At 39.8% G+C, this 27224-nt stretch overlaps 1 protein-coding gene across 10 annotated transcripts in view; it reads left to right on the top strand.

Annotated features, from left to right (window-relative positions):
• Positions 1 to 27224, top strand: part of LOC122815864 (F-actin-monooxygenase MICAL2-like) — a gene marked incomplete at its 3' end in the record, with an annotated part of 2588394 nt that overhangs the window by 1712494 nt on the left and 848676 nt on the right. For 8 of the 10 annotated variants that reach the window (XM_044088682.1, XM_044088687.1, XM_044088686.1 and 5 more), the window contains 2 exon segments: positions 522 to 614; positions 21052 to 21238. In XM_044088682.1, the coding sequence (XP_043944617.1) occupies positions 522 to 614; positions 21052 to 21238 (280 nt within the window). 10 annotated transcript variants of the gene reach the window in all.

The following is a 27224-nucleotide window of genomic DNA, read 5'->3' as shown; positions in this document are numbered from 1 at the left end:
CCATGTCTGGTTAGTGGCCAGGGTACTAAAGGGTGAGTCATGAGGTGGATATATTGAACATTCTGATGCCAGCTCTTCTGTTATAGTAGAAAGTTTGTGGCTTCTGTTCTAGAAGTCTAGGACAAATTAGGAACACTGACAGACATTTGCCATGTAGTATGTGCACGCAAACCTGAATGTGTTTGCATCAGTGGTATCACATTGCTGACATAAACAACAAAGTAAGTGGTGGTGTGTAACTACAGGCATTCTTTTCCACAGAATGAATCGGGCTGTTGGACACCATAGCTTACAAGAGTTGGAGGGAGCTGTTTTTAAAATGCACAAATAAGCATCTTCAATATTTGTAACTGTAATAAAAGTTTAAGTACTGAACTAGAATGTGTTTTCCTGTTTTACCGGATATTTGAAACTGGAGCAATATTGCATTTTGTTACTTCTGTTAGGATATTATTATTTATTAAGGAACATTAAGTGGTATTGTGGCAATAATAATGATAATAATTTATTGTTGGACACAGTGCTTCTCAGTGGATAGAACTGATTCTCTTTCATCCTGTCCTGATTCTGTTGGCTTTTCTTCTGTTGCTGCTCTTCCTGATGAAGACTTCCAGGTACTTAAATACACCATTATGTAATAACTAGGTTTCCACAAGCATTACCTTTCTATAGTTGAAAAAACCAGGAAGGCTTGCAAAAGTTTGTATGTTCAATTAACTGACGAGAAAGAAGTTTAGTGAATATCTAAAATGAAGCTTACTGTTATACTATTTTTATGCAGATGAGACAATTCTACAATTTAACACTGAAGATAGAAGTTTTTGAAAGAAACGTTGAAGCAGTAGCTCATTAAACTTGCATTTAATAGCTTGTTTCAGTTTCAGTAAATTCTTATCAAGAATACCTACATAGCTCTACCATGAATATGTTTGTCTGTTTTTAGGGAGTGGACCTATGTTGTTTATTTATAACCTCAGTCTTTGAATCCCTAGACTGCATGATAGTTTGCTATATTGGAGTGCATTAATAATCTGTTGGCATCCCACTCCCTTTGACCTGCTGTTTGATTTTCTTATATGACAAAGGAGTCATATATTTTTAAATGATAAATTAGTTAAAGTAGCATTTATGATTTTTTTTTTTTATTTGGTTTGAAAGATACTAGCGCTACTAATTATCTTTAAATGTATTACTAAATGTGTTTTACAAAACACTTAAGCAATAATCTGCTTCAAAATATTTTTATATTATTTCTGTCAAAAGACCTATCTAGTACACTGCATGATTTGTAATATGATTGTGCACCATCAGTAAGAATCCTTGCCGTAGGATTTTGTGATAATACTATGCAATGTTTGGTGAAATGTTGGCACTGCATTGTTCTACCATTAAACTTTCTTAGCATACAACCTTTCAGAATAGTTGTGAAAAGCCCACTGCTGTAGTAAATCTTATCATTTGGGTATGCCTACCTTATAAGCATTTACATTCTTGTTGTTTTCAGGGCTTCACATCCTGCATTAGCCTCATAATAATTCCACTGGGTAGATGTTTGAGTTTAGTGTTTTTCCGTAAGAACAATTCACTCAAATTTTAGATAAACACTTTTATGGTTGTTATAGGTTATTGCCATTATTTGAAGCAGAGCTTTCTGTATTTTTTGACTATCTTATTTGTTTTAACTTCTCATATAGAGGGAATACTGATACTCAGTTAAAAACAAGATACGATGGATAAAGTCACTGAACACAACAAAGATGGATAATCAAAGGGTGCAGTACAAGATTTTGAAATATGGAAATATTCCAATTTTTCTGTGGAAGGTATTGTTTTTCAAATGACTTGCAAATGCATTGACATGCATTTTGAAGTGCCAAAGTTCTCCTCACAAACCTTGATGTAGCCAAAACATACTGCCTTAGCAGTGTCTTTACTGGCACCTAGACTGTCCTCCTTGAAGATCCTATCTGACATATAGGTTTCAACACTGGATGAACCTATTATTTCACCAATACTTTATCAATTTAGACCCACCTTTATTTCACCTAATTAAGCCTTTACACTGGCACAGCCCTCCTCTGACATCAGACATTCTTAATAAGAGATGCCAAATGGAGAGATGATAATTCAGCCAGTAAAGAAGGGTAGAATTGCTGAAAATTAATTCATCCTCAAGTTTTGGTGAGTACCTTCATGAGGTGGACCCTATTTTTCACAATATCTCACTAAGACTCCACATGTATAGACTGTATTTTATATAGCATATATCATGGAAAGAAGTAGGTTAAAAAATAAAAAATATATGTGGGTGCACAAGACCAAGGATAAAAAAGTGTCTGATCCTGGTAGGCGCACTAGTGCTAGGATGGGAAAAAATGACAGCGTAGAATCCTCAAGACATGGAAACATTCCTACAATGGAGCTAGGTCAGGCCCAGGGGGAGGATGGCCTGCCTCTTGTAGAAGGAAACAGCAGTCAAGGAAAAATCACAAAAACTGATAGGCTAAAAAAGAGCCATAAAGATGATAGAGTGGACTACTGAGGATAAGAAAGAAATTATGTATTGTTACTATTATGGAAGAAGCCCAGAATTTCCAGACAGAAGACATATAAAAAGATTAAGAGAGAAATTAGAGGAAAGAAAAATACTTCCACAAGAAAAGCTGTCAGAAGCTTCAAATAAAAGTTAATGTTCATTAATACAACAGATTTGTGAAAAACATTGCATAGACCAAGAAACATTGATATGTTTAGAAAAAGAAGCATCTAAGGATTTGCAAAAATAAAAAAGAATGAAATCTAGAAACTTTTAAAAGTTATAAAAAAGAAATATGAACATGAGAAAGAGAGAGAGAGATCTGATATGGTGCCAAATTAATCAATGCAAAAAAGGCAACCCCAAAGATATTCAAAGAGAAATACAGCCAAAGGCATCCATATATGGAAAATTTCACAATAAAAAATAAGATCACAAGAGGGAATGTAGAATAGAAGATTAATAAAGTAGAAGTTAAAAAAATAGAAGTTGAAGTTATGGAATACTTGCAAAGTAAATGATTTAGTGTAGAAAGTCTAACACAGGTTACATCACAGCATGATGGAATGAGTCCCCAAAGTAAGGAGAAACAGGAGGATCAGGAGACATCGGAAGGAGAAATATGGACATGGAAAAAAAAAGAGATTTAATATTGTGTAATATTTATGCAAAGGAGAAAGTAAAACTAATCGATACAAAAGAGCAGCACCAAAGATATTTGAAGAGAAATAGAGGCAAAGGCATCTCTATATGGAAAATTTTACAATACAAAAAATAAGAAAACAAAGAGGAAAAGCAGAAAAAAGGATTAGTAACAGAGAAGTTAAAGAAATAGAAACTGAGGTTATGGAGTATCAATCTAACTCAGAAAATACCACAGCTGGATAGAGGAATGGATTCCCAAATTTAGGAGAAACCAGTGAAGCAAGAAACATCTCATCAGTTGCCATATGAAGATAGTTTGGAGCTTTCCATAGGAAACCAGTACAAACGTTCAGCTGGAGTTGCACAGCACGGGGGAGGGGGGACAGGAAACTGTGGCAACTTTGACACAGTCAGTTTTGTGGAGTCTTACGCCAGTGAGTTCCGATATGAAAGAGCAAAGGATGACACAGGAAGAAACTGAAGAGAATGTGGCACAGGAAAATGCTCTGGAACTTTCTATAGAATGCTCACAGGAAATGGAGAACAAAGAATGTGCCCTCAGTTTAAAGAAAAGTGATCTAAGAGAAGAGTTGCTTGATTTAATAGAAATGGACAGACAAATTAAGATCAATGAAAGAACTATACTACAGAAAGTCAATAAAACCAAAAAAGTTAGAAGTTTGATAAAACAAATGAACACAGTAATTATGGCTGTCCATAGAAATTCATGTGATGTAACAGAAGTAGAAAGAATATATTACTTTGCAACTAACAGATACCAAGTCTTACCACAAAAACACAGGGTAGTAAGGGAAAGGAAGGGGAGAAATGGAATGCCGTCATGGAAGTATCGAATAGAGAAAACTATAAAGCAATTAAGACAAGAAGTGTCACTGTTTGAACAGTATAGAAGAGGGAACGGATCAACAAAAATACTCAAAGATGTGAAAAAAGCAATATGCAGTATCAGAACATATCAGGATCTATCGGGCACTATTTCCAAATAATAAACTAAAAATATTGGCACTGGCAGAAAAATTAGAAGATATGCAGATAAACACAAAGAAAAAGTATAAAGTTAGCAATTTACTGATGACCCAAAAAAAAAAGTTTTATAGAGAATTGGGAAACAAGGCAAAAAAATGAAATAACACCAAAAAAAGAAGAAATAGATACATTTTGCAGAAATATCTATGAAGATCCTTATCCTTAAGGCCTTACCCTTATCCTGCAGGGACTTAAACCAGTAACAGCTTCCCCCAGACAAAAGCTTAGAATCCAGAGGAGCATCCATCAGCTTAGCCTTAATATCATCAGGTAGAGGCTGAAGCCTAAGCCAAGAATACCTCCTCATCACTGAACCAAAAACAGCTGCCCTAGAAGAGGCATGTACCACTACATCATAACTACATTTAATGATGAAAGACTTGAGAGGAAGTCCATGGGAAGGAAAGAACAGAAGTTTTACCCTCAGAGTATGGAAAATCAGAAATAAGTTGACAGGCCTGAGAAAGAAGAGCCAACACATACCTAGACATATGGTTGTGATAATTAATAGCCCTAAAAGCTAGGGTAGCAGAAGTGTAAACCTTCTTTTTCAGCCTTTCCATAGCTCTGCTGTCCTTGTCAGAAGGCAATAACCTGGACGAAGAAAACAATTGAGATGGCTTATCAGGGGCTACAGGCACTATAGTGGGGTCAGCAGCAGGACATTTATATAAAAATAACAATCCTCAGCCACCCTATAAAACCTGACAGGTTTCTTGAGAGCAGAGAATAAGGTGCATGAGAGTCATTGTAAAAAGCATCCAGCAAAGCAGCCAAATCAGGAGGAATAGCTGCAGGCTTAGGAGATTCCAGCTGCAGCAACTAATACTACCTCTTAGGGATATCAGAGACCTGAGCACAATCCCACTTAAAAAAAAATCCATCATCCTACAGTTTGTGTCTCCAAAGGAAATTTCCTCAAAAGCAACATCAAGACTAATAGATTCCTCCTCCTCTGACCCATTGTCCAAAGTCAAAGGAATTTGACTACAGTAAGTCAGGAATTTGTCATCAAAATCCAACTTATCCTCAGAAGAATCCTGTTCTCTAGGCCTTTTAAAGGGAGTAGGGGACAAAGGAGGAGCAGAAAACGAAACCCCTTGAGGAGGCTCTAAGGATATTAAATCAGTAAATAGCCCCTGAGTAAAGGCCTGCCCGTTTTTTATTTATTTTTTTAAGTGAACAGGGAACGTTCCCTCCAAAAAAACTGAGAAGGCTCAGACCCAGGACAACAGTCAAGAACCATAGTTGGGACTTCTTCCCCAACTAAAAATGGAGGAACTTCCCTAGACTTGTCAGAAAAAATCAACCGTTGTTCCCCCTGAACATCCAAGATGGATGCCTGCAAAGCATCTTCAGATGTGCTGGCAGCCAGAGCCTCACTGGCCTCCAACACAGTTGTTGCAGAGAAATCCAATAACACAGCCAGGCAAGCCTCCAGGTTTGTAACGACCTCAGGAGAAACACCTGGCAGAGGCTGGACAATGGAAGATTCTGGTCGCACCTTTTTCACCTGCTTCTTCCCTAACAGCTGACCCTCAGGGCGGGAGATTCCTTCCATTGTATCTTTAGTGAGAAGCTTAAGATGCTGGTTCTCAAGATACAAGGAAGGGGAAGAAGGTCTACTGTTAAGGGTTTTCAGAATGAATGCCTGACAACTAGAGTAAGACGTATGGTCACAAGACGCTCATAGATAAAAAAGACACTTATTGTGGTGGTCTTTATGAGGAATCTGTTTCTCACACTAGCATTTACCCTGACAAACTCAAGGAGCACAAAGCAAGACAACAAAAAAAAAACTCCAATGAGGCACTTACCTGCAACTGCAAAGAAGTCACCAAACAGGAGTATGTAGTCAATGGAGAATGAAAATGCATTCATCTGGCAGAAAATTGACACAAGTAAACAGATTGATGGTGAAAAGATATGTTTGGACTGACGGCAAAGAAGTTCTGACTGTACTAAGCTGAATGTCACCTTTATGCCCTACATTATGCATGGAACATTTGGGTGACATTTGGTGTATCTTTAAAGCAACAGCACTTTGGTAGACTGGTCAGATGTTGGGCTTCCATGGCAGTGAATCCCATATGTTAAAAATACTGCAGCAGTGAATATAAGGACATCAGATTATGCTGGCCTGGACAAGTGCAGGAAACCAGAAGACAATCTGGTGAAGAAGATTTGGGACAGACAGGAAGAATTCAAGAGGAAATGAGGGCATCCAGCAAAGTGGTGGGTGGATTGTTTGATAGGAGACCTATGACAGTCAGGCATGATTGTTGAAGAAGGTAGGAGGCTTGCAATGAATCAAGAGAAATGGCAAAAGTTAAAATGACATTGTAACCCTATGTAGAAAATGGGGAGAAGGTGGTTTATGATTATGATGAACCTTTCTTTCACTATACAGCCTTTGCAAGAGGGTATTTTGATATTATAGATTCATAGGTGTTTACTAGGCTAATGATCACAAGGGCCTTTTTAAGCCTAGCCATGCATCCCAAATCTCTGACAAGTTCTGGTATCCTTGAGAAGTGTGAGCAGAGTCTTGGGAGATGAAAATTTACAAGCAGGGCCCTGGGAGATGAACCATTTACAGACTGCATGTGTCCATTAGAAACATAGGTGCCAAACCAGGGATGAATTTCCTGTTTCTCATCCAGTTGTCCAAGTTACACTTGAATTGGATTAGAGAGGAACTCTGCTTCACATGGATGGGGGAGCCTGTTCCAGAGGTGGGGTAGTCTCTGGGATATATGCCTGTCTCTCCAGCATGTCCTGTTTATATCACAGACAAGTTTTAAGTCTGAAGAATGGGTAATTCTGGTGCTGTTTATTTTCTGGATATGCAGGAGGTCCATCGGAGAGGGGTCTGATGGTGCTTCTGTATGCCAGACATAGATCTCCCCTCGACAGCCTTTAGGAGGTAGAATACAGGGATAAGACCTTGAGGTGGTATGCATAGGACATGTTACTTATGCACTCTATTCTTTTAGTGAGAAATCTCTGTGGACATTCCAATTGTTGGACATGCCTGGTTAGGTATATACCAAAGAGGGCATTGAACTCAATGATAGGTCTGATGAAATGCTGAATACAGTGGAACAATTACTTCCTTGGACCTAGGTACCATACCTCATCATCACGATCAACCACCTTCACCCCATTTTCTACATGGGGTTAGGGTGTCGCTTTAACTGTCACCATTTCTCTTGATTCATTGCGCAACATACAATGATTTCTTCACTACTGTAGACATGTGATGGTCAAAGGCTAGTTTACTGCCTATGTGTCTCCCCAAGTCTCTGGCTATTGGGTCAACTCTAAGGGTCGTGTTGTCAATATGATAGTTACCAGAGGTGTATGACTTCCCTAAGGATACTATTAAACATTTCTTGGCAGTTAGTTTTAGTCCATGGCACTGACACCAGTTATTTGTCTGTGTCAGCCCTTCCTGGGGAAATCACGTTTAAGAAAAGCAGGAACCTAAGTTAGTATCATCAGTGGACTATAATCAGTGTGTAGACAGAGCACAGAGATTAAAAGCTTTGCAGATGCATGAAATTCAAGAAGAGAAAAGGACACCTTCTCCTGAAACATATAATCATAAAGCAGATTTCAATGAAGCAAAAGTATTTTTCTTGTTTTTATAATTATGATAAGGAGAACTTATTTTATGAATCCTTAAGATTTCTACCAGAATTCATTTCTTTCACGGATGCCTAGAAATATATGAGTAATTTTTTTAATTGGCTTACTCCACCTGAAGGAGCTAGAGAGCAGTGATGAGGCTTCATGATATAAGTTGAGCAGTGCCACCACTATAATCTACTTTTAAGGATATTTCAAATGTTAACACCCAGACTCCTAATGCACCATCCTCTGCCCCTGAGAAAGCTGAAAGGATGTATAAAACTTCTTTAGACTAACAGAATGTATGTTACATACACAAGTTTGATCCTCTTACTGCTCCCTTATCTTTGCATAGTCATAGTGAGAAGACTGTGCCTCAGGCAGTTTTGCCTTTTGATAAAGTTTCACAGTTATTCGATAAATATAGTAAAAAGTTTATACATGCAGATCATGAACTTTAAGGACACTTAATTATCACTGTACTAGTAGTGGGGTGTGAGGGAGCAGCCCCCTGCACACAATGACACAAGTTCTGTAAGTTGTGGTGTTGAGATCCCTGCTATCATACTTCCCTGACTGATGTACTGACTACCCTTTACCCATCCATAGGATTTGATAAATATAGACCTGCACCCACTTAAATCAGTTTGTCATAGCAGGGTCATTAGCTGCTTGCTTTTAGAGTCTGCCTTCCTGAAGCTACACTCCATAATTTTGTTAGCTCTTGTCACAATCCTCTTCTGCTTCATACTTCACATTAGGGTTGTTTTACCTCAATTACTCTCTGTTCCCACTTGGACAGCCTGCATGTGTTCTTCCTTAAGCTCTTTACTCACTTATCATGTTTTGTTATTTGTGGCTAGGTTGATCTTTTTTCCCTGTTACTCCTTTATGCCGAAGAAGAAGAATACTAGACCAAGGGAACAACACATACCAGAGTCCACTAGTAGTTTCTGTTACTCTTAGGACTGCTCATGTCACCACAACCCTCTGTCTCTCTCCTACTCTCTATGTTACAGTCTGTTTGCTCATTCTCAGTCTTTCTTCCGTCTCTTCAGTTGGCTCTGTGAGATTATGTTAAAGGCCTTGCTAAAGTCCAGGTAAAGCACATCAACTGGTACTCCCCTATCAATTTATTCTATAATCCAGTTAAAAAAATGTATCCTGTGTAACTGGCAGCTGCTTATGGCCATGATCCCATGTTGTTTGCTCTTCTGGATATTTTTATTGTGTAGGACAGCAAGTAGCTGTTCCCTCAGAATTTTCTGTGTGAGCTTTTTACCATTGCTGCTGGGTAATTGGCATGCATTTCTCCACAGCTGTCCTGCTTTCCCATTATTCAAGTATTATTCTCTTACTGACTTTCAGCCTTTAAGTACTTCCATAATAGCCAGTGAACTTTGATAGATGTCCTCCTTTGTAAAGAATGAGGTGCAAAGTATTCATTTAATTTGCTTGCTTATTCTCTGTCTTTTATGATGTTCCTTCAGTTTGTATTCACCCTAGCCATGACTGTCCCTGCCTCCAACCTTTCAACAGCATATTAAAACATGCCATTTTTGACCTCAGTCCCTTCTGCCACATCCCTTTCAACTTATGCCTTTTCTGCCCTCAACTCCTTGTTCACCCTTTAAGAACCAGTTCTGTATGTTTTATTATTTTTTTTTTCAAGTTAATTGAAAGAAGTAAAATAGCAATCTCAAAGTACTGAATGAAATATTGGAATAAGAAAATGTATCAGTATCTGTGGAATCTCAGTGGAAGATATTTTCTAAATGTGAAAACTGAATAAAAGCTTGGAAAAAAACCACCACGATGAGAATCACTTCCTCCTTTAAGAGAGACAAACAAACAGGTAAACGAATAATCCTAGTTTTAAACAACTGGTTAGTTTTACCTACATAGAATGCTGCACATTTCTTGCAGCTAGCTAGATAAACTAAATGTGCAGCTTTCTATGTAGGTAAAACTAACCAGTTGTTTAAAGCTAGGATTATAGGATTATGCAACATCTGCGAGATATCACTAAAGCTGATACTAACAATGCATTAGCCACTCACATTATACAGTTTCCCACACACTCATTTACTTTTATGGTCTTGGATCACATCGTACCCAATTTTTGTGGAGGTGACCTTAAAAATCTTACAGAAATACAAGAAACTGAATGGATAATAAACCTTAGAGCTGACAGGCATCCAGGTATAAACAATATAGTACCACAGAAGCTTCTGCTTAAAAACAGACACTTCAAAATTTTTTGAAAGTTTTCTTTGTGACTTTATGTTAATATCAGGAAGGCCTGGTTTTTGCAGCTAGAGCTATAGCTTTAAGATGTTAAAAAGTGTGTTACACCTACTCAGTATGATGTCACTAAATGACAAGCGTCTGATTGGATGGGAGTATGTTTTTAAACTAGTGAACAGAGCTCATTTTTAGATCTGATGAAGGCTGAAGAGCCGAAAGCGCTCATCTCTTACTAGAGCTCTTAGATTTTAGTCGTTTACCTGTTTGTCTGTATTAAAGGAGGAAGTGATTCTCATCATGGTGGTTTTTCCAGGCTTTTATTCAGTTTTCACATTTAATCCAAGGACTGCCTTTAGCTGTTATAGGGTGCTTTGTTTGTTATATTTTCTAAATGGTTCTGATTAATAAATAATACCCAATGCACTTTATAGCATTAAACAGTACATACAGTACTTGATCTAAGATTGACTATAGACATGCACGTGTGTGTGTGTGTGTGTGTGTGTGTGTGTGTGTGTGTGTGTGTGTGTGTGTGTGTGTGTGTCTTGTGACAGACTGGTGTCACATCCAGGATTTCTTTTTTGTGCCTGTTGAATATCAGGATAGATTCTGGCTCTCCCATGACCCTAAACTAGATAAAGTGGGTGTTGCAGAATCAGTGAATGATGTAAGAAGGACTGAATGAAAAATTAGCAATACATAAAATTATAGCTTCATCAGAATGCTTGGCACTGGGGCATCAGACTGTTGCTATTATTCCTGTTTTATGACAGTGCAGTTGGGTACTGAGGTCATACCAAATGAATAAATTAAAGCTGGGAAAACTCTAGGAGAAGTACATGTAGTCTATATTCTTTAGTCAAATTAATCTAATCTGAAGCATGAAGAGTTTGGTTAGTGTATAGTAACTTTCTGGTTAACAAATGTATTATAGCAGAAATGTTGACCTATCTGGAGAGTTTAGATATATACCAATGCTTTAACCTGGCAGCAGTGATATTATAAGCAATGACAAACTGTGTGCAAATTCATCAAGTTGTTAAAAAGCTGAAAGAAAAACAGAACGATTAACATATATGCAATTTTCTATGGTTAAGGGACATGCCGATAAACAATCACATTTTCAGCTGATCTGCTTGTTAAGGTTCAGTTTCAGGTTTACTTTAGTGCTCTTTATCTCAGAATTATACTGTAACTAGTAACTCAAACAATGTTACATAATCATGATGTCCAGTTTTAAAACAAGAATAAATGCAGTACATTAGACTGAGAGAATCTCAAGTAGAAGTAATGGAAATTTTAAAACAAGTTAAACATCATCATAAAGTCCTTACAAGCTGCAGCACCTAACTCGACCTCCATGTACACAGAATCCAAAATATGTACTTGGCATTTAGATGCAGTACAAAAACAGTTTTTCTACTAAACAATCAAATTCCCACATGGCAACGATTCTTGCCAACTATGCTCTCTTCACCTTCTCCAATAACCATGCAGTCACCAGTCTGCAAAATCTAGGACTGTTCTTCGTCAAAGATTTTAATAACCTGAAACTCAGCAACACATCAACGTGGTAAACACTTCGCAACTACATACTCCTCAATCTCTCCTGCAGTCATGCTAACCATCTGCACACCAGTCATCTTAGCACTCACAAATACAGTCTAGAGAAGCATCCTTGATTAATAATGGACAAAAGGACATTATTCACATCTGCAAGTGTCAGTTGAATGGTAGCCATCCATCTACAGTGGCAGGAGTCAAACTAAGGAAAATATTCTCAAAAATGTATAAACTGAAACCAGGCAAATGCAGTGTGCTTGACAACATATGTTCAGGAACAGTTGCTTCAGACTGTAAAAAAGCCAGGGAATGGAACATATTCAACATCATTTGTGTTCCTAAATAAGTTACTGTTACTTCATAACATGTTTTACCTCTGTGCAGTGAATGTGGAATTATAAAGTTTAATCTGTTCCTAGATAGTTCTTCCAAATTTAAAGATAAACCAGTGCACAGAAAACTAATAACAGATTATATGGAACCCAAAGAATCACTATGTAAAACTAATTGGAGTGATGCATTCAGGGTAAAAACTGCAGAATGAATATGGAAAGTTTTGAAAAAGAAAATGTTTTGAGTACAAATAATCTAAAAAATGTTTAACGTCAGGATCTATATACATTCTGTACATACAGATATTTCAAGCAGGGGCATTAATGCCCTTCTAGCTTGCCATTTTACCAAAGCACTTGTTCCCATAATAAGTATCCAGGCTGTTCTTAAAAATATCTAAACTAGTACTTGCCGTAATGTAATTTGGTAGTCGGTTCCATGCATCAACTACTCTATTAGAGAAACAATTAGTAAACTTCTCATTCCTATAGAATCTTCTACAAAGGTTGTCTGATGATTCTCTAGTACTTTTTGTTAACCCCAAATATTCCCAGAGGTAGTTTTCACTAAATGCCCTATATACATGAATAAGATCTCCTCTTAGATGTCCGTAAGAGACACTGTACAAGTTCAGATATTTTAGTCTTTCAAAATAACTTCAATTTTCACATCCATGGATACCCTTGGTATATTTCTGTTGTACTCTTTCCAGTTTACTCATCCTTGTTTTTTTATAGGGTTTCCATATTGTTATTCTGTACTCAAGTTTGGGTCTAATGTAACTAACAAACACTGACTTCATTATTTTTGATTTCCTAGGCTTTGTAAATCTTTTTATACAACCTATAGTTCTATAACTATCATTAACCAGTTGGTTGATATGATTAGAAAAACTCATAGCTGAATCTACCCATATACCCAGTTCCTTAAATGAGTCTACAGTGTCAATTGCTGTGTGCTGTATTAATTATTCACCTTTCAATTTATTCCTACCGAATCTCATATGCTTAGTTTTTGATGTATTTATCAGCATATTATTCTTCTGTGCTCAAATGGTCAATTTAGTCAAGTTATTTTGTAGACATGCCTTATCTGTAACACATGTAATCAGTTTACCCAATTTTAGGTCATCTGCACGCAACTTTAGGAGGGTATATTTCCATAAGTACAAGATTATTAATTAAGCTGAGAGACAAAAACATAAGAAATGGAAAAGATGTACAAGTTTGAAAACTAAAATAAACAAGCTGGACAGACAAATTAAATGTAGTGTGAGACAAAATAAAAAAAAAGAAGAAAAACGATGTTGAGAATAATAGGAAAACATTTTGTAGATACATAAGTTGTGGTAGGAGAAAGACATACACATTGAGAAACTGTAGATTCTAAAATTTATTCTTAGACGCAACAGATTATAAGTATATTTACAAAATCCTATGCAAAGCAATTTGGCACCACAAAGAGGGTGATAAATTGTCCTAGTGACATCCAGGTATCCTCAGATACTATAATCAAATTAGATTATATTGAAAAGAACTACACAAGCTGGATCCAAATAAGGCACAGGGAGGAGATAGAATTAGTAATAATGACCTAAGAATACTTCGGCATGAACTTGCAGTACCATTATATCTGTTATTTACTAGCTCAAATAAATATGGTGAGATTCCTCAAGATTGGAGACACGCACTTGTTAAACCTGTCTTTAAGGAAAAACGGGAGTAGGAAGAACCCAGAGTTATACAGATCTATATGTTTACTTTCACATTGTGAAGAAATAATGGAGAAGGTTATAGTAGATAAATTATTGTCAGAACTGGAGAGACTGGGACCTGAAGCCATCTGTCAGCATGCATATGTTGAAAATAGATCTATTACCACCTGTAACATGATGTTTTATAACATTATAATAATAGCTATGAATGAAAACTTTTGTTGTGATGTAATTTCTATTGATTTAACTTCAGCACTTGTTAAGGTCATACACAAAACACTGATCAATAAATTAGAACAACCAGATATTGATCTACTCTTGATAAGATGGATCACTGCATGGCTTACAAATAGAACATGAGTTATATCTTACAGCAATTTGACAGGTGAAATTTGAGGTTACAGTCAGGGTGTCCCATGGGGCTCTATCCTAAGCCCATTCTTGTAGAGATTGTATCTTTCAAATATATCTTTTTTATCTGAGGTGTTTGACAGTCTGTATACATGGGTAAACTGATTATATGTGTTACAGATAGGGCAAGCCTGCAAAAGAACTTTACTAAATTGACCATTTGGGCACCAAAGAATAATATACTGATAAATGCATCAAAAACTAAGCATATGAGATTTGAGAGACATAAAATGAAAGGTGAATATTTAATACATACAGCTCACTGTGATTGAAATTGTAGGTATTAGTTTAAGGATCTGGGTATGTGGGTAGATCCAGGTTTGAGTTTTTTTAATCATATCAACCAATTGGTTAATGGTAGCTGGTATTAAAAGATTTATAAAGTCTAGGAAATCAGAAATTATAAAGTCATTGTTTGTTAGTTACATTAGACCTAAACTTGAGTATGGAATAACTATATGAAAACCTTGTAAGAAAACAAGCATGAATAAACTGGAAAGAGTATAGCAGAGATATAAAAAGAGCATCCATGGGTGTGAACATTTAAGTTATTACAATAGACTGAAATATATAACTTGTATGGAGTCTCGTATAAATATTTAAGAGGAAACCTTATTCAAGTCTGTTGGGGTCTGTTGTCAGCCATTGAATGGCTAACCATCAAATTGCTGAACATCAACAATAAGAATCAAAAGTTCACTCAATGAACTTTCATTTTATCGACAGAGTAAATAACTACTTGTCCAACACTTCCCCAGCTCACACACGGAAATGTTTCAAACCCATTTTCTGCACTGTAGTGCAGTCTCAGAGATGGTATATATAGTAAGGGGTTTGTGGGGGGCAAACCCCTCATCTTGGTTGGTCAGATTGGTATCCCTTCGGCTCCTACCCCCCTGCATCAGGATATCCAAACCTTTATAACCTTCCCTTTACAGGTTCCTCTTCTGACCCCTTAAGCAGTTTCAGAGCTTTTGGATCCAAGCCATGCATTTCCATCTGACTCAGATCAGAGGATAACCCCATCCTTGGATCTGAGGGTATCCCTGAGGTCTCCAGTCCAATCGGGCTCAGGAAGTTCCCATAGCCGTAGTTTGCCTGTCAGATCTGAGGTGCTACATTTGACTCTGAGGCTTTTAAAGCCATCTTTATATCTCAGACCCTTGACAACGGACAGCTGTGCTCCAGCTTCCACTTTGGAGGGTGGGGGACTACGGTTCAAAAACTCGTCTTCTTGGATCCAACGTCCTTCCTTTCTCCAAGCTACTCTGCCTTTGAAGCTGCAAAGAGGGGGGGGTTTCTGCTCCAACAGAACAGATGGAGCCATGCCGCTCGGATCCTAAATATATGACCATCATGTCTCAGTGCTCAGAACCTCACCATCTCCCTCCACAGGGGCAGCCAGTGCCAATACCCCAGGTTCCCTCCCAGGGAACTGTAATTTCCTCTTCTGATACCACCCCAGAACATCCCACAGAGGAAGTCCCTAAGAACAGAACGTGCAAGAGGAAGTACTCCCTAGAGGAGAATATCATCAAAGACACAGATTTCAATGAGAGCAAAGGGTCCCCATGGTCACCTCCTGAAGATGTCTCATTTGGAGACATCCTGGAAATCCTTAAACAGAGAAGTGGCTCAACCCCAAGTAACCCTATGTCTGAGCAAGCTTTTCTCCTGGAGGCTTTTGGTACTGGACTGTCTACCTCCTGGGTGACTGCCTCCGCTGATGAACTCATTGACTTGATCTCACTGCGGGTGTGGAAGGATCCAGACACCATAGAAACCCACTGACAGGCAGTTCTGGACTAAAGGGGTTCCTGTTGATGCCATGGTTGTTGTGGTGGCCACTAAGAAGAACTAGCCAAAGAAAGTTCTACAGGGAGTTACAACCGATGGACAGATTTGGGAAGTGTGTATACACTTCATCCAGTTTTGTGCTGAGGTCTCTCAGCTACTTAGCATATTTAACAAAATTACAGAAGGATTTGATTAAGGAGTTATCAAATACCCTCTCTGGTGCTGTTTCTGAGGAAGTTCAGGCCTCTGGAACTTCAAGCTGACTACCCTTCAGCCCATATTCAATTCGTCCATAGGTATGATCTCAAACATAACAGAGGGAACCTCAAGGGCAGCGGGTTCAGGCATCTGCATAAGGAGACATGCTTGGATGCACCTTTGTGAGTTTGTGAAGCCCTTCAAGTCCTCTTTCATCAATGCCCCCTTTGACGGAACATCCTTATTTGACCCCAAGGTAAAGGGCACTCTATCCAGGTGTGAGAAGGATGGAAAGATCCTGTATAGTATAATGTGTGTTTTTCGACCCCTTAACGAACCTTTTACATGAATCAGTGAGGTGTTTGGAAAATGTAGTTCAAAAAGTTGCTGGGTCCTTTCCAGGGCACATGTGGAGGAGGTTCCCCCAGAGGCAGAGGAGGGAACTCTAATGGACGTCGCTGCCCACATGTCAGAAGTGGCCCACAAAATCAGGGTTCTAGAGAATCATTCTTTGACAAACCCTACCAGCGTTCCTGAAAGGAGGCCCAATTGCCAACCTCTGGAGGCAGTCAGGGGACCATTATCCCTGCAACAGAGAGCCTGGCTAGATATAACAAAAGATTCTTGGGTGCAGAGAAATTAATTCCAGAGGATATATAATACCCTTTCCCCTTCCACCTCCATTCTCAAGAAAAATCCCTGATGTTCCACCCAGTCAGAGGAAACAAGCAGCAATTCAAATACAAAAGTTGCTAGAAAAAGAGTAGAACAGATTGAATCTGGAACTTATGCAAGGTTTTTTTTTAGTGCCAAAAAAACAGGGGACTGGAGACCAATTCTGGATCTCAACAAACTAGACAAGACAGTAAAAAATAGAAAAGGTTTTAGATGGTTATGGTTCGGTGCATTCTTCCTTTTTGGACAAGGATGACTGGATGTTCTCAGTAGATCTTCAAGACATGTACTATCATATAAAGGTGAACAGGCAATCCAGAAGGTATTTACTGTTCTGCCTGGGAGCCAGTCATTAGCTAGTCAGAGTACTGTCTTTGGACTCATCACAGCCCCCAAGGGTATTATTAAATGCATGGCAATTGTAGCAGCTCATCTCAGACTGCAGGGATTCTGAATGTTTCTGTACTTAGATGTCTGGCTGATATCCACTCTAACCAGATATCAGTTCATATTGGCAAAGTACCAGGTTCTTCAGACTTGCTCACTTCTAGAGATAACCATCAACAAGAGAATTCTCATCTTCAACCGACCCAGAGCCTAGAGTTTATAGGAGCAATTCTCAATATGAAATTACCATTGCATCCCTGCCACTATCAAGAGTTCAAGCAAAAAGGTCACAAGTCAAAAAGATAATCTGCAACACCATGATCTCAACCTATCTGGTTCTTCAAGTCCTGTAGTGGCAGCAATAACATTAGTACCGCTAGTGAGATTTCACATGAGAATTATTCAATGAATGTTAGCTTCAAAATGGTCAGTTCTTTATCAGTCTATGTCTTAGCAGATAAAAATAGCTCAGACATGCAAGAAAGACCAGGAATGATAGATTCATTTAAACCAAGTTCTTCTAGGCTGACCATTCATTCCCCCCAACCCAAGGCCATAGTGACCACAGATGCTTCCCAGCTAGGGTGGGGGGCATTATCTGGGGAAGGCAGTCCAAGGCACCTGGTCCCCCCAAGGAGGCCATATTGCATATAAATGTCCTAGGGATGACAGCAGTGCTGTTAGCATTGCAGGCATTCCAGGATGCTCTCCAGTTAGGGATCATTGCAATACAAATGGACAATATGTCAGTGGTTTGGTACATCAACAAACAAGGAGGAACCAAAGCCTACTCATTGTGTCAAGAAGCTCTCAGGGTGTAGCAGTGGGTGATCTCTTCCAACCACTTTCTCTTAACAAAGCACATTCCAGGAAACTCAAATGTGATAGCATTCAAATTGAGCAGGTGCGTTCTTCTACCCCACAAATGGTCCCTCAAAAAGAAAATAGCAGACAAAATCTGCAATGTGTGGGGCCAGCCTTACTGCAATGTATTTGCTTCCCCCCGAACAACAAGTGCAGCAGATACTTTTTCCCTAATCCCCCCAAAGGGGGACTCTCCAAGGGATGCTCTACTTCATGATTAGCCCCCCAGTCTCCTGCATGCATATCCACCCATTCCTTTAATTCCCATTTTCCTTCAGAAAGCTTCCAGGTTGAAGAGCAAAGTCATCCTTATTGCTCCATATTGGCCTTAACAGACTTTGTTTCCCTTTCTTTGGCCTCACCTGATTCAACCACCTTGGTTTCTGGATCAAACTCTGGACCTTCAGTCTCACCTGACAGACATAATACACCCAGATTTGGCAAACCTCAGACTCACTGCCAGGCCTCTCCAATTCCATTGATAGCCAGACAACCAATGCTGTTTTCTCCTCTCCGTCATATTTTTATGTGTTCCCATAAACCTTCTGCCAGGAAACTATATTCCATCAAATAGAAAATATTTGTTTTTTGTGCTGAAAAACATAACACTGAACCTTTTACAGCTCCCATAGATAACATATCGGCTGTTTTATCACATCTCTTTGATGATGGAGCTAGTTTTTTCTACACTTAGATTCCAGTTAGCAGCAATATCAAATTTTCTATGTTGGGATAAATGGCTTCTCAGTAGCATCTCATAAGTTAAGCAGAGCATTTTTAAGAGACATACTACTCTTAAGGCCTCCCTTTAAAGATCATACTCCTCCTTGGGACCTACATTTAATATTGCAGAACCTTACTCAACCCCCATTTGAGGCCACAGCTATGTGCAATCTTAAATTTCTTTCATGGAAAACAATTTATTAGTAGCCATTACTTTAGTCAGATGAATTTCGGAGATCCAAGTGTTATCCTCAAAACCTGCATACTTGATTTTTCATAGAGACAGGGTGACTTTACATACCAATGCATCATTCCTTCCAAAGTTTGTGTCAGAATCCAATATTAATCAGTCTATTAATTTGCCTGTATTCTTTCCCAAGTTTTCTAACAAAGGTGAAGATGCATTACACGTATTGGGTGTTCACAGGCAATTGTGTTTTTACTTTCATAGGGCAAAGAACATCAGAAAATTGGATCAACTGTTTGTTTCATTTACAGAACTTATATTGGGTAAACCAGTCACCAAAGTTATACTGTCTAAAAGGATAACAAATTGCATTTCCTTTGTGTATAACAAATTGGGAATCACTCTGACAAAAAAAAAAAAAAAAAAACATTCATACTCATTCTATTAGATTCATGGCAACTTCCTCAGTGTTTCAGTCCAGAATGCCCATAGATGATATTTGTGCAGCAGCTACTTGGCCTACTCCCCATACCTTTATTCCTCATTACAAGTTATATCTGGTCTCCAGAGGAAAGGTATCCTTTGGTTTTGTGGTGCTCATGGATATCCTTCCTTGAGTATGTCCTGGAAATTAGGTAGCTGGGGAGTCTGTCCTATCCGTTGAGGATAGAATGAAAATTGACAGTATCAGATAAAGAAGTTATGTACTCATCATAATGTCATCTGTATTGTCCATATTAATTCTAAATCAACTCTCCTCCTACCAATCCCCATCTTAAAGACTTCTAGAAGATTGAGTGTGTATGGAGTTATTTGTCTTTATTATATGCATAACTCCAGAGATAGCCTCTCCATAGTAAATTTCACATTTACTGTCTATCATAGCAGCAAACAAAATCTGAGGTAACTGGGGATGGTGCATTGTAGGTAAGGGAGAAGCTTGAGAATTCTTTGGTTGCCATGAGCTTTAGCAATGGCCAAGTCAGATCCTAAGGATCCATCAGTTGAGCAAGAATGAAAGTGAACAACACAGATGGAACGTTATGGTGAGTCCATAACTTCTTTTTAAATTCCAAAACATCCTCTGAGCATTGTCGTAGATTCCACCCCACCTCCATATTTGAAAGTTTAAACTAAAAATGTCAATGTGCCATCCCTGTATTCCACTGACATGTCCAGTATATCAACTTGATGGGTAATGTCAGAGTTGCTTTGAATTATCTGATACTTTGTCTGTGAAATAGATATGTAGAGTTGGATGACAGATAAGGACAACTTAACTCCCCACCACCACCACACTTCCATACTTACTGGATAAACTGCTAAATTTAGTTAGGCAAAAGTATAGTTCTCATTCCCACAACCAGTGATAAGAACTGCCTAATGTCTGCCCCATACAGTCTTGACTTTTGTCACTACTTTTGAACTGCTACTTTTTCATGGAAGCAGTTCCACTAATTCTGTAAAAATAAATGTATGTGTCTTCTGGAAGCCTTCTGCTTTATATCTTCTATTGTCTCCTCTTGTCCTTATAAATCTGTATTTAAAAATGAAAGCATGAATGAGTGAATAAGTGTGTGCATGTGTGTATGTGTGTATGTATACATGTGTTTATGTATGTTATCTGTGTGTGTGTGTGTGTGTGTGTGTGTGTGTGTGTGTGTGTGTGTGTGTGTGTGTGTGTGTGTACGTATATATATATATATATATATATATATATATATATCTTTGATATATATATATATATATATATATATATATATATCTGTTTATATACATATATATATATATATATATATATATATATATATATATATATATATATATATATATATATATATACATATATATATATATATATATATATATATATATCTGTTTATATACATATATATATGTGTAGTGTCTGGGAATATAGTAAATTCGAAGACCCTCACAACAAAGAATAAACTACAGTATTTTGTTGGGTGACATTCATTTTGCTGTCACTTGTTCCAGCACTTTTCATGGCTGACCTAACAGTTACAGGTCCTCCCTTATCTAGTATGTTATTTATAGGTAGGTACTTAACCTACCTTTTCTGTCTTTCAGGCATCTTTACGTAAGGAGTTTCCCCAGAACTTTGGAGGAAGTGATATCTGCTATTTCTGTAAGAAGAGAGTGTACGTCATGGAGAGACTGAGTGCTGAAGGTCAATTCTTTCACAGGGAGTGCTTCAGATGTGAGTTCTGTGGTACTACACTACGACTTGGAATTTATGCTTTTGATGCAGATGAAGGTAAACTGTCTTTTCAGTCTGTTAGTTCAAATACAAAAGCATGTTTGTTCTATAAATGGTGCTCCTTAATCAGAAGTGTGTATAATAATGATACTGTTTTTCCTTCAGTCACAGTTTTTAAAACAAAGGTTACTTATATTACTAAATTAAATGGTTAGATAATTGTAGTGTTAGCCCTTGGCTTGGGACAACTCTTTTGATCTGTATCAGTGGTGTATTAGGAACAGGTCACTCAGTAAAACCCCTTTGCAGTCAGGAAGCCACACTTCATAGTAAAACTCAAACTACAGTTTCTTCATTGTTGTTATTTTGCAAAGAGTTCTCTGACAAAAAAAAAAATCATTATGTATTATGTGTTTTAGCATGAAGTGTATCTAAATTAGCTGATTTATTAAAAAATAACCAGGTTGTACTTCTGAGTTTCAGGGAGAAACAAGGATGGCCAAAAGAATAGGCTATTGGTTTATACTGTGTGGATTCTTACAAAATAGGTGCACGTGTACATATAAATGAAGCAGTCCAGCCATTGTTACAAAACCACTGAAGGAATATGTGTCTGTAACACACGCAATGAATGTGCTATATTAAATTACAAGGAAGGAGGAAAAATTTCATGCCAGTTCACTCTGTAAGAGAATTAAGGTGGAATCAGGGTACTTTTCCATTAAACCCCTACCAGTTCATGCTGCTGTATTTTGCCTGTATTTCAGTACCGGACACAAGTTTCTGTGTGACAAGTACTTCTGTACAACTGAGAAACAAGTGTCTATTGTTATGTTAGGTGTACAGGACCATTTGGTCATTGCAGAAATAGCTGCAGTCCACCGTTAAACCCCTACCAGTTGTGGGAGTTTTTTTTTTTTTTTTTACACATATTTCGCCCAGAAGCTAGTTACCTTTTCAGTGTAATACTTAAGAAAGAATCCCGTATCACTGTAGAAAAAGGTTAATGTAGGGGAATACCATTAAGAGAGAAGGTGAAAACATTTATAGTACTGGATATGCCTGGATCAGGTGATATTTAGCATGTATCATTTCACACAGTACTGAGAAAGGTGGTGCCCAGGTCTCAGGATTAATGTCTATTGCTGCCAAAAAAACAGCTGCAAACTTTATAAAGTATACATCATATTACAGCTGTATTTCTCAGCCATGTGTGGTGCTCTGAAAAAGTCTTTAGACTTGTACTGCACTACAATACAAATAAAAAATATCAGTCCTGACAAAGGTCACAGTCCCCGGTTTATTCAGACTCAGTCCTCACATGCAAATGATAGGAGTTGTTTTCCACATTATAAAAACTGCTCCTGTGCAGCACCAGACAAGACACTCGTCTCTGCCGTAGTGCCTGCCTGACAAATAAAATAAACAAAAAAAAGTTAACCTTACCTAATGAAAATGATTCTTTTCACATCACATTTGTCAGTCATACATGAATGGAACGCCAAAACACAGCAGTGCAAAGATGTGGTAGGTGTTTAACGGAAAAGTACAGGAATCAGAATATGAATGTATCATATATTCTAAGCATTTAGTTCTAGCAGGTATCTTAAAATACTACCAGTATTAAACTCACAAACTAGTTGAATTATTAATAGGTGAAATGTTATGGCATCACAGACTATCAGGCTCATAGTTACTGCCATTAAAATTAGAGCTCTTATTCAGAAGTTTAAGTATATGGTCCGCACTGGAGTTTCCTATCAGAAATGTTACATAGTTTCAGTTTTACTCTGCAACATAGAAACTTCAACAACTAAAACAATCCAAACAGTTCTGCTTGAATGACAGCATGCTGGAGACTTCAAAAATACTATGTTAAGTTGTCTATCTCGCCTTCATTCTTGCTGGTTGGGTTCGGAGACTATCCTCGGCTCCGACTCGGCCATCTTCAAAAGCTCGAGAGCTGCTTACTGGCTCGAGGCCCCCTATATCCCATGATGCCTGGCACTAGATACCCAGATCTCGTTTGCCACTTCTGCTGCGAGGTTGTTCTACTGTCTCAGGTCGTATAAATCTTTATTATTATTGTATTTTTCTTGTCACAAAACTGTTAGTTTTTAGTGTAGAATTAGTCGTTAGATAAAACTGTTGTATTGTAGTTAGTTTTCTCCAAATCCTGATCACTTCTTGTGTTTATTGTCTGGGTGCCGTGCACCTGCAGGACTTTTGCTCGATTTGCAATGCTTTCAGTCCAAGAGTCCTGCAGGAGCGCAAAAACAAATTGATCCTGAGGGGTTTGCTTAAGCCCCAAGATTCACCGGCAAAGGCTCAGCCCGTGAAATCTTCCAGGCCACCTAAACCTTTGGCTCCCAGTTCGGAGCCGTCGTTGGGTGAAGCCATACCATCCATCTCGGCTCTGGCTGGAACTGATGTTCTTCCCTCCCAGTCGGCTCCGACACATTCTTTGGAGCCGTCTGAGAGTCGAAAAAGATCCAGGTCTCCTTCTCTGGAGTTGATACGTTTGGATCCAAAATCGCCTCTGCTCCAGTCGAAGTGTAGTCATCACTCTTCCCACTCTTCTCGGTCCTCAAGACTTTCAGACCATGACTTGGAAAGAGTGGTCAGTAGGCTGTTAAAATTGCAGGTCCTAGCCAAAATGTTGTCCAGCCTCCCTTATCAGGTGTCAGCTCCTTCCATGTCTGTAGATATTCCTCTTCCAACTCATCCTATGAGCTCGGAGCCGGAGTTCATTGGGGTTCGAGTCGTGGAACCGTCAGCTCCGATACCTTCTCCTTCAGTTCCTTCATCGGCTCCGATCCCTTCCATGGTACCGTCCCTGGAGGGATCTGGGCACCAAGACTCCCTTGTCGGCTCCGAGGGGGCGAGTGGCATCGGACCCTTGTCTGACCCCGCTCTCCCCCTCGGGGATTTGGCTCAGGTGAGTTCGGATGCCACATCTGCCTCAGAGCCATCCCCCTCGGTGTGGAGAGGGGTTCTGGTTTCTTCTGAACCAGAGCACTCTCTGCGTCCAGGCAGGGACGCCTTCAAGGTGATGAGGAGTGCACTGGCCCCTGAGTCAGTCCCACAATCAACCCCATCGGCTCCTCCCCATAGGGTGCCTGCGTCAGCCTCTGCCCCTCTTCCAGACCCCAAGCGTGGGGATCCAGCACTCCAGGACACCCCTTTGGGTGTATCTTCCTCTTCCGAGGCCTCCCCTGATCATTCAAAGGAGCCACCTCACAAGAGAAAATGCAAGAGGAAGCATGTTGACTCCCCCGAGTCTGTCACATCAGATACCGACTTAGAGGAGTCAGAAGGGTCCCCAAGATCCCCCTCTGAAGATGTCTCCTTCTCAGACATCCTTGAGATGCTTAGGCAGAGGGGAAACTGGACTGCTCTCACAGGTGAAGGATACCCTTACCAGGTGTGAGCAGGAAGGCAAGACTCTCTCTGCCATAGGCGGCCGTTTTTCCACTCCTTCCAGACCATATCCCAAGGGTCAGAAGAGTGGAAAGATGTGGTTCCGGAAATCCCAGGGAGCCTTGCCGGACACACGCGGTGAGTTCCCATCCAGGGGCAGAGGAGGGAACAATAATAGATGCCGCCCTCATGGCAGAGGGGGTCCGCAAAATCAGGGCAGCAGAGAATCCTTCTCTGAGAAGCCCTTCCAGCATCCCTGAAGGGTTGCCCGGCTGCCCACCTCTGGAGGCAGTCGGGGGAAGATTATCGCTGTACCCAAGAGCTTGGCAAGACATAACACAAGATAAATGGGTACAGTCCGTTATATCCGGAGGCTACCAAATTCCCTTTGTTCGCACCCCCTTAAGGTCAAACAAGTCCCTTCCAGACATTACACCCAGTCTAAGGGACCAAGCAGTTCAAGAAGTCTCAAAACTGCTAAGAAAAAGGGCCATCCAGCAAGTCCCAGCAGACCAACAAGGATCCGGAATTTACTCAAGGATCTTTTTGGTACCAAAAAAGACAGGGGACTGGAGACCCATTCTGGATCTCAGCAGACTGAACAGGTCTGTACAAAGAACAAAGTTCTGGATGGTCACGCTACAGTCCATTTTGCCCTTCCTGGGTCAGGACAATTGGATGTGCTCTATAGATCTTCAGGATGCGTACTACCACATCAAAATGGACAGACGCTCCAGAAGATTCCTTTGCTTCCAGCTGGGAGCCAGCCATTATCAGTTCAGAGCTCTGCCCTTTGGTCTCACCACAGCCCCCAGGGTGTTCACTAAATGTATGGCAGTAGTTACCGCTCACCTGAGATGGCAAGGATTCCAGGTGTTTCCATATCTAAACGACTGGCTCCTCACTGCTACCACCAGGCATCACCTTCTGAGAGCCAGAGACTGCACTATCGACACTTGCTCCAGGCTAGGTATCACAATAAATTCTGAAAAGTCTGCATTGTCACCCTGTCAATCTATCACCTTTATAGGCTTAAAGTTAAATACCAAAGACATGTCAGCGAGCCTCCCACCAGACAGGGTATTAGTGATTCGCCAGCATGTGAAGATTTTATTAGCATGCAAAAGTATTCAAGCCAGGTTTGTCCTTCAAACTCTGGGTCTCATGGCAGCAGCGATCATACTTGTCCCTCTAGCTCGTTTTCACATGAGGATTCTCCAGTGGCTTCTTTTTACCCAATGGTCCTTCCAGCAGCTTCCCATGTCTTACATGATTATGATCACACAAGCATGCAAGAAGCACCTTGCGTGGTGGATGGTCTCCACATCAGTGCCCCACGGCAGACCATTTGTACTCCCCCCTCCAGTTGCTACATTGACCACGGATGCCTCCCTGATCGGGTGGGGGGGATTATCAGGGCAGAACAGTCCAAGGCACCTGGCAACCTCATGAGTACCATCTGCACATAAATGTCTTGGAGATGAGGGCCGTGCTGTTAGCGTTGCAGGCTCTTCAGGACTCTCTTCCTACCGGGACCATTGCAATTCAAACAGACAATATGTCTGTACATCAACAAGCAGGGCGGAACCAGGTCCTACCCCCTATGTTGAGAAGCATTCAGACTCTGGCAGTGGGCAGTCTCTTCCCAATGGTTTCTGATTGCAAGGCACATCCCTGGGAGGTCCAACGTCATAGCAGACAGGCTGAGCAGAGCAATTCTCATCCCTCATGAGTGGTCTCTGAACCAGGTAGTTGCGGACCAAATCTTCCGCAAATGGGGCCAACCTTGCTGCGACCTTTTTGCAAATCCTTTCAACAGCAAGTGCAGCAATTTCTTCTCTCTCCTTCCACTTCCCGGGCATTCCCCCAGAGACGCTCTAGTCCACGATTGGCCTCAGGGACTTCTTTATGCATTCCCTTCTTTTCCCCTAATCCCGAAGCTAATTCAGAAAGCTACCGTATTGGGCTGCAAAATGATCCTCATTGCTCCTTACTGGCCTCAACAAATATGGTTCCTGTTCCTGCATCACCATCTTCTCGAGCAGCCTTGGACTCTGGACCTAGTTCCAGACCTCCTGATTCATCAGTCAGGCAGGCTGCACCAATCCCTATTCTCTCTCCAGCTCATGGCTTGGTTGCTCCACTTCCAACTTTAGCCAGGCTTCCAGATATCTCCCCCTCTGTACGTGAAATCATTTTGTCATCCCACAAGTCTACGACTAGAAAAACTTACGCTAGTAAGTGGAAACGTTTTTCTTCCTGGGCAGAGGCTAAACGTATAGACCCCTTTTCAGCCCCTGTACACCACATTTTGGAATTTCTTGCGGAACTCTTCCATACTGGGTCCACTTCCACTACAATTAGAGTTCAGTTAGCTGCAATTTCAAATTTTCACATTGGCCTATCTGAAAACCATATCATGTCTCATAGGTTATGTAAAGCCTTTCTCAAAGGAACCACTCTGCTCAGGCCCCCAGTGAGAGGTCCTCCACCACCGTGGGATCTAAATTTGATTTTAGCTTCTCCAATTTTGCCCCCTTTCGAACCTGCAGCTTCTTGTTCCTTGAAGTTCTTATCTTGGAAAAACCCTTTTTTTGGTAGCTATTACTTCAGCCAGAAGAGT

The sequence above is a fragment of the Protopterus annectens genome, chromosome 11.part0 (assembly GCF_019279795.1).
Source record: "Protopterus annectens isolate FY-2018-M chromosome 11.part0, PAN1.0, whole genome shotgun sequence".
Lineage (NCBI taxonomy): Eukaryota > Metazoa > Chordata > Ceratodontiformes > Protopteridae > Protopterus > Protopterus annectens.
Note: the sequence above shows the minus strand (reverse complement) of the source record. Positions and strands in the feature narration are given on the sequence as shown.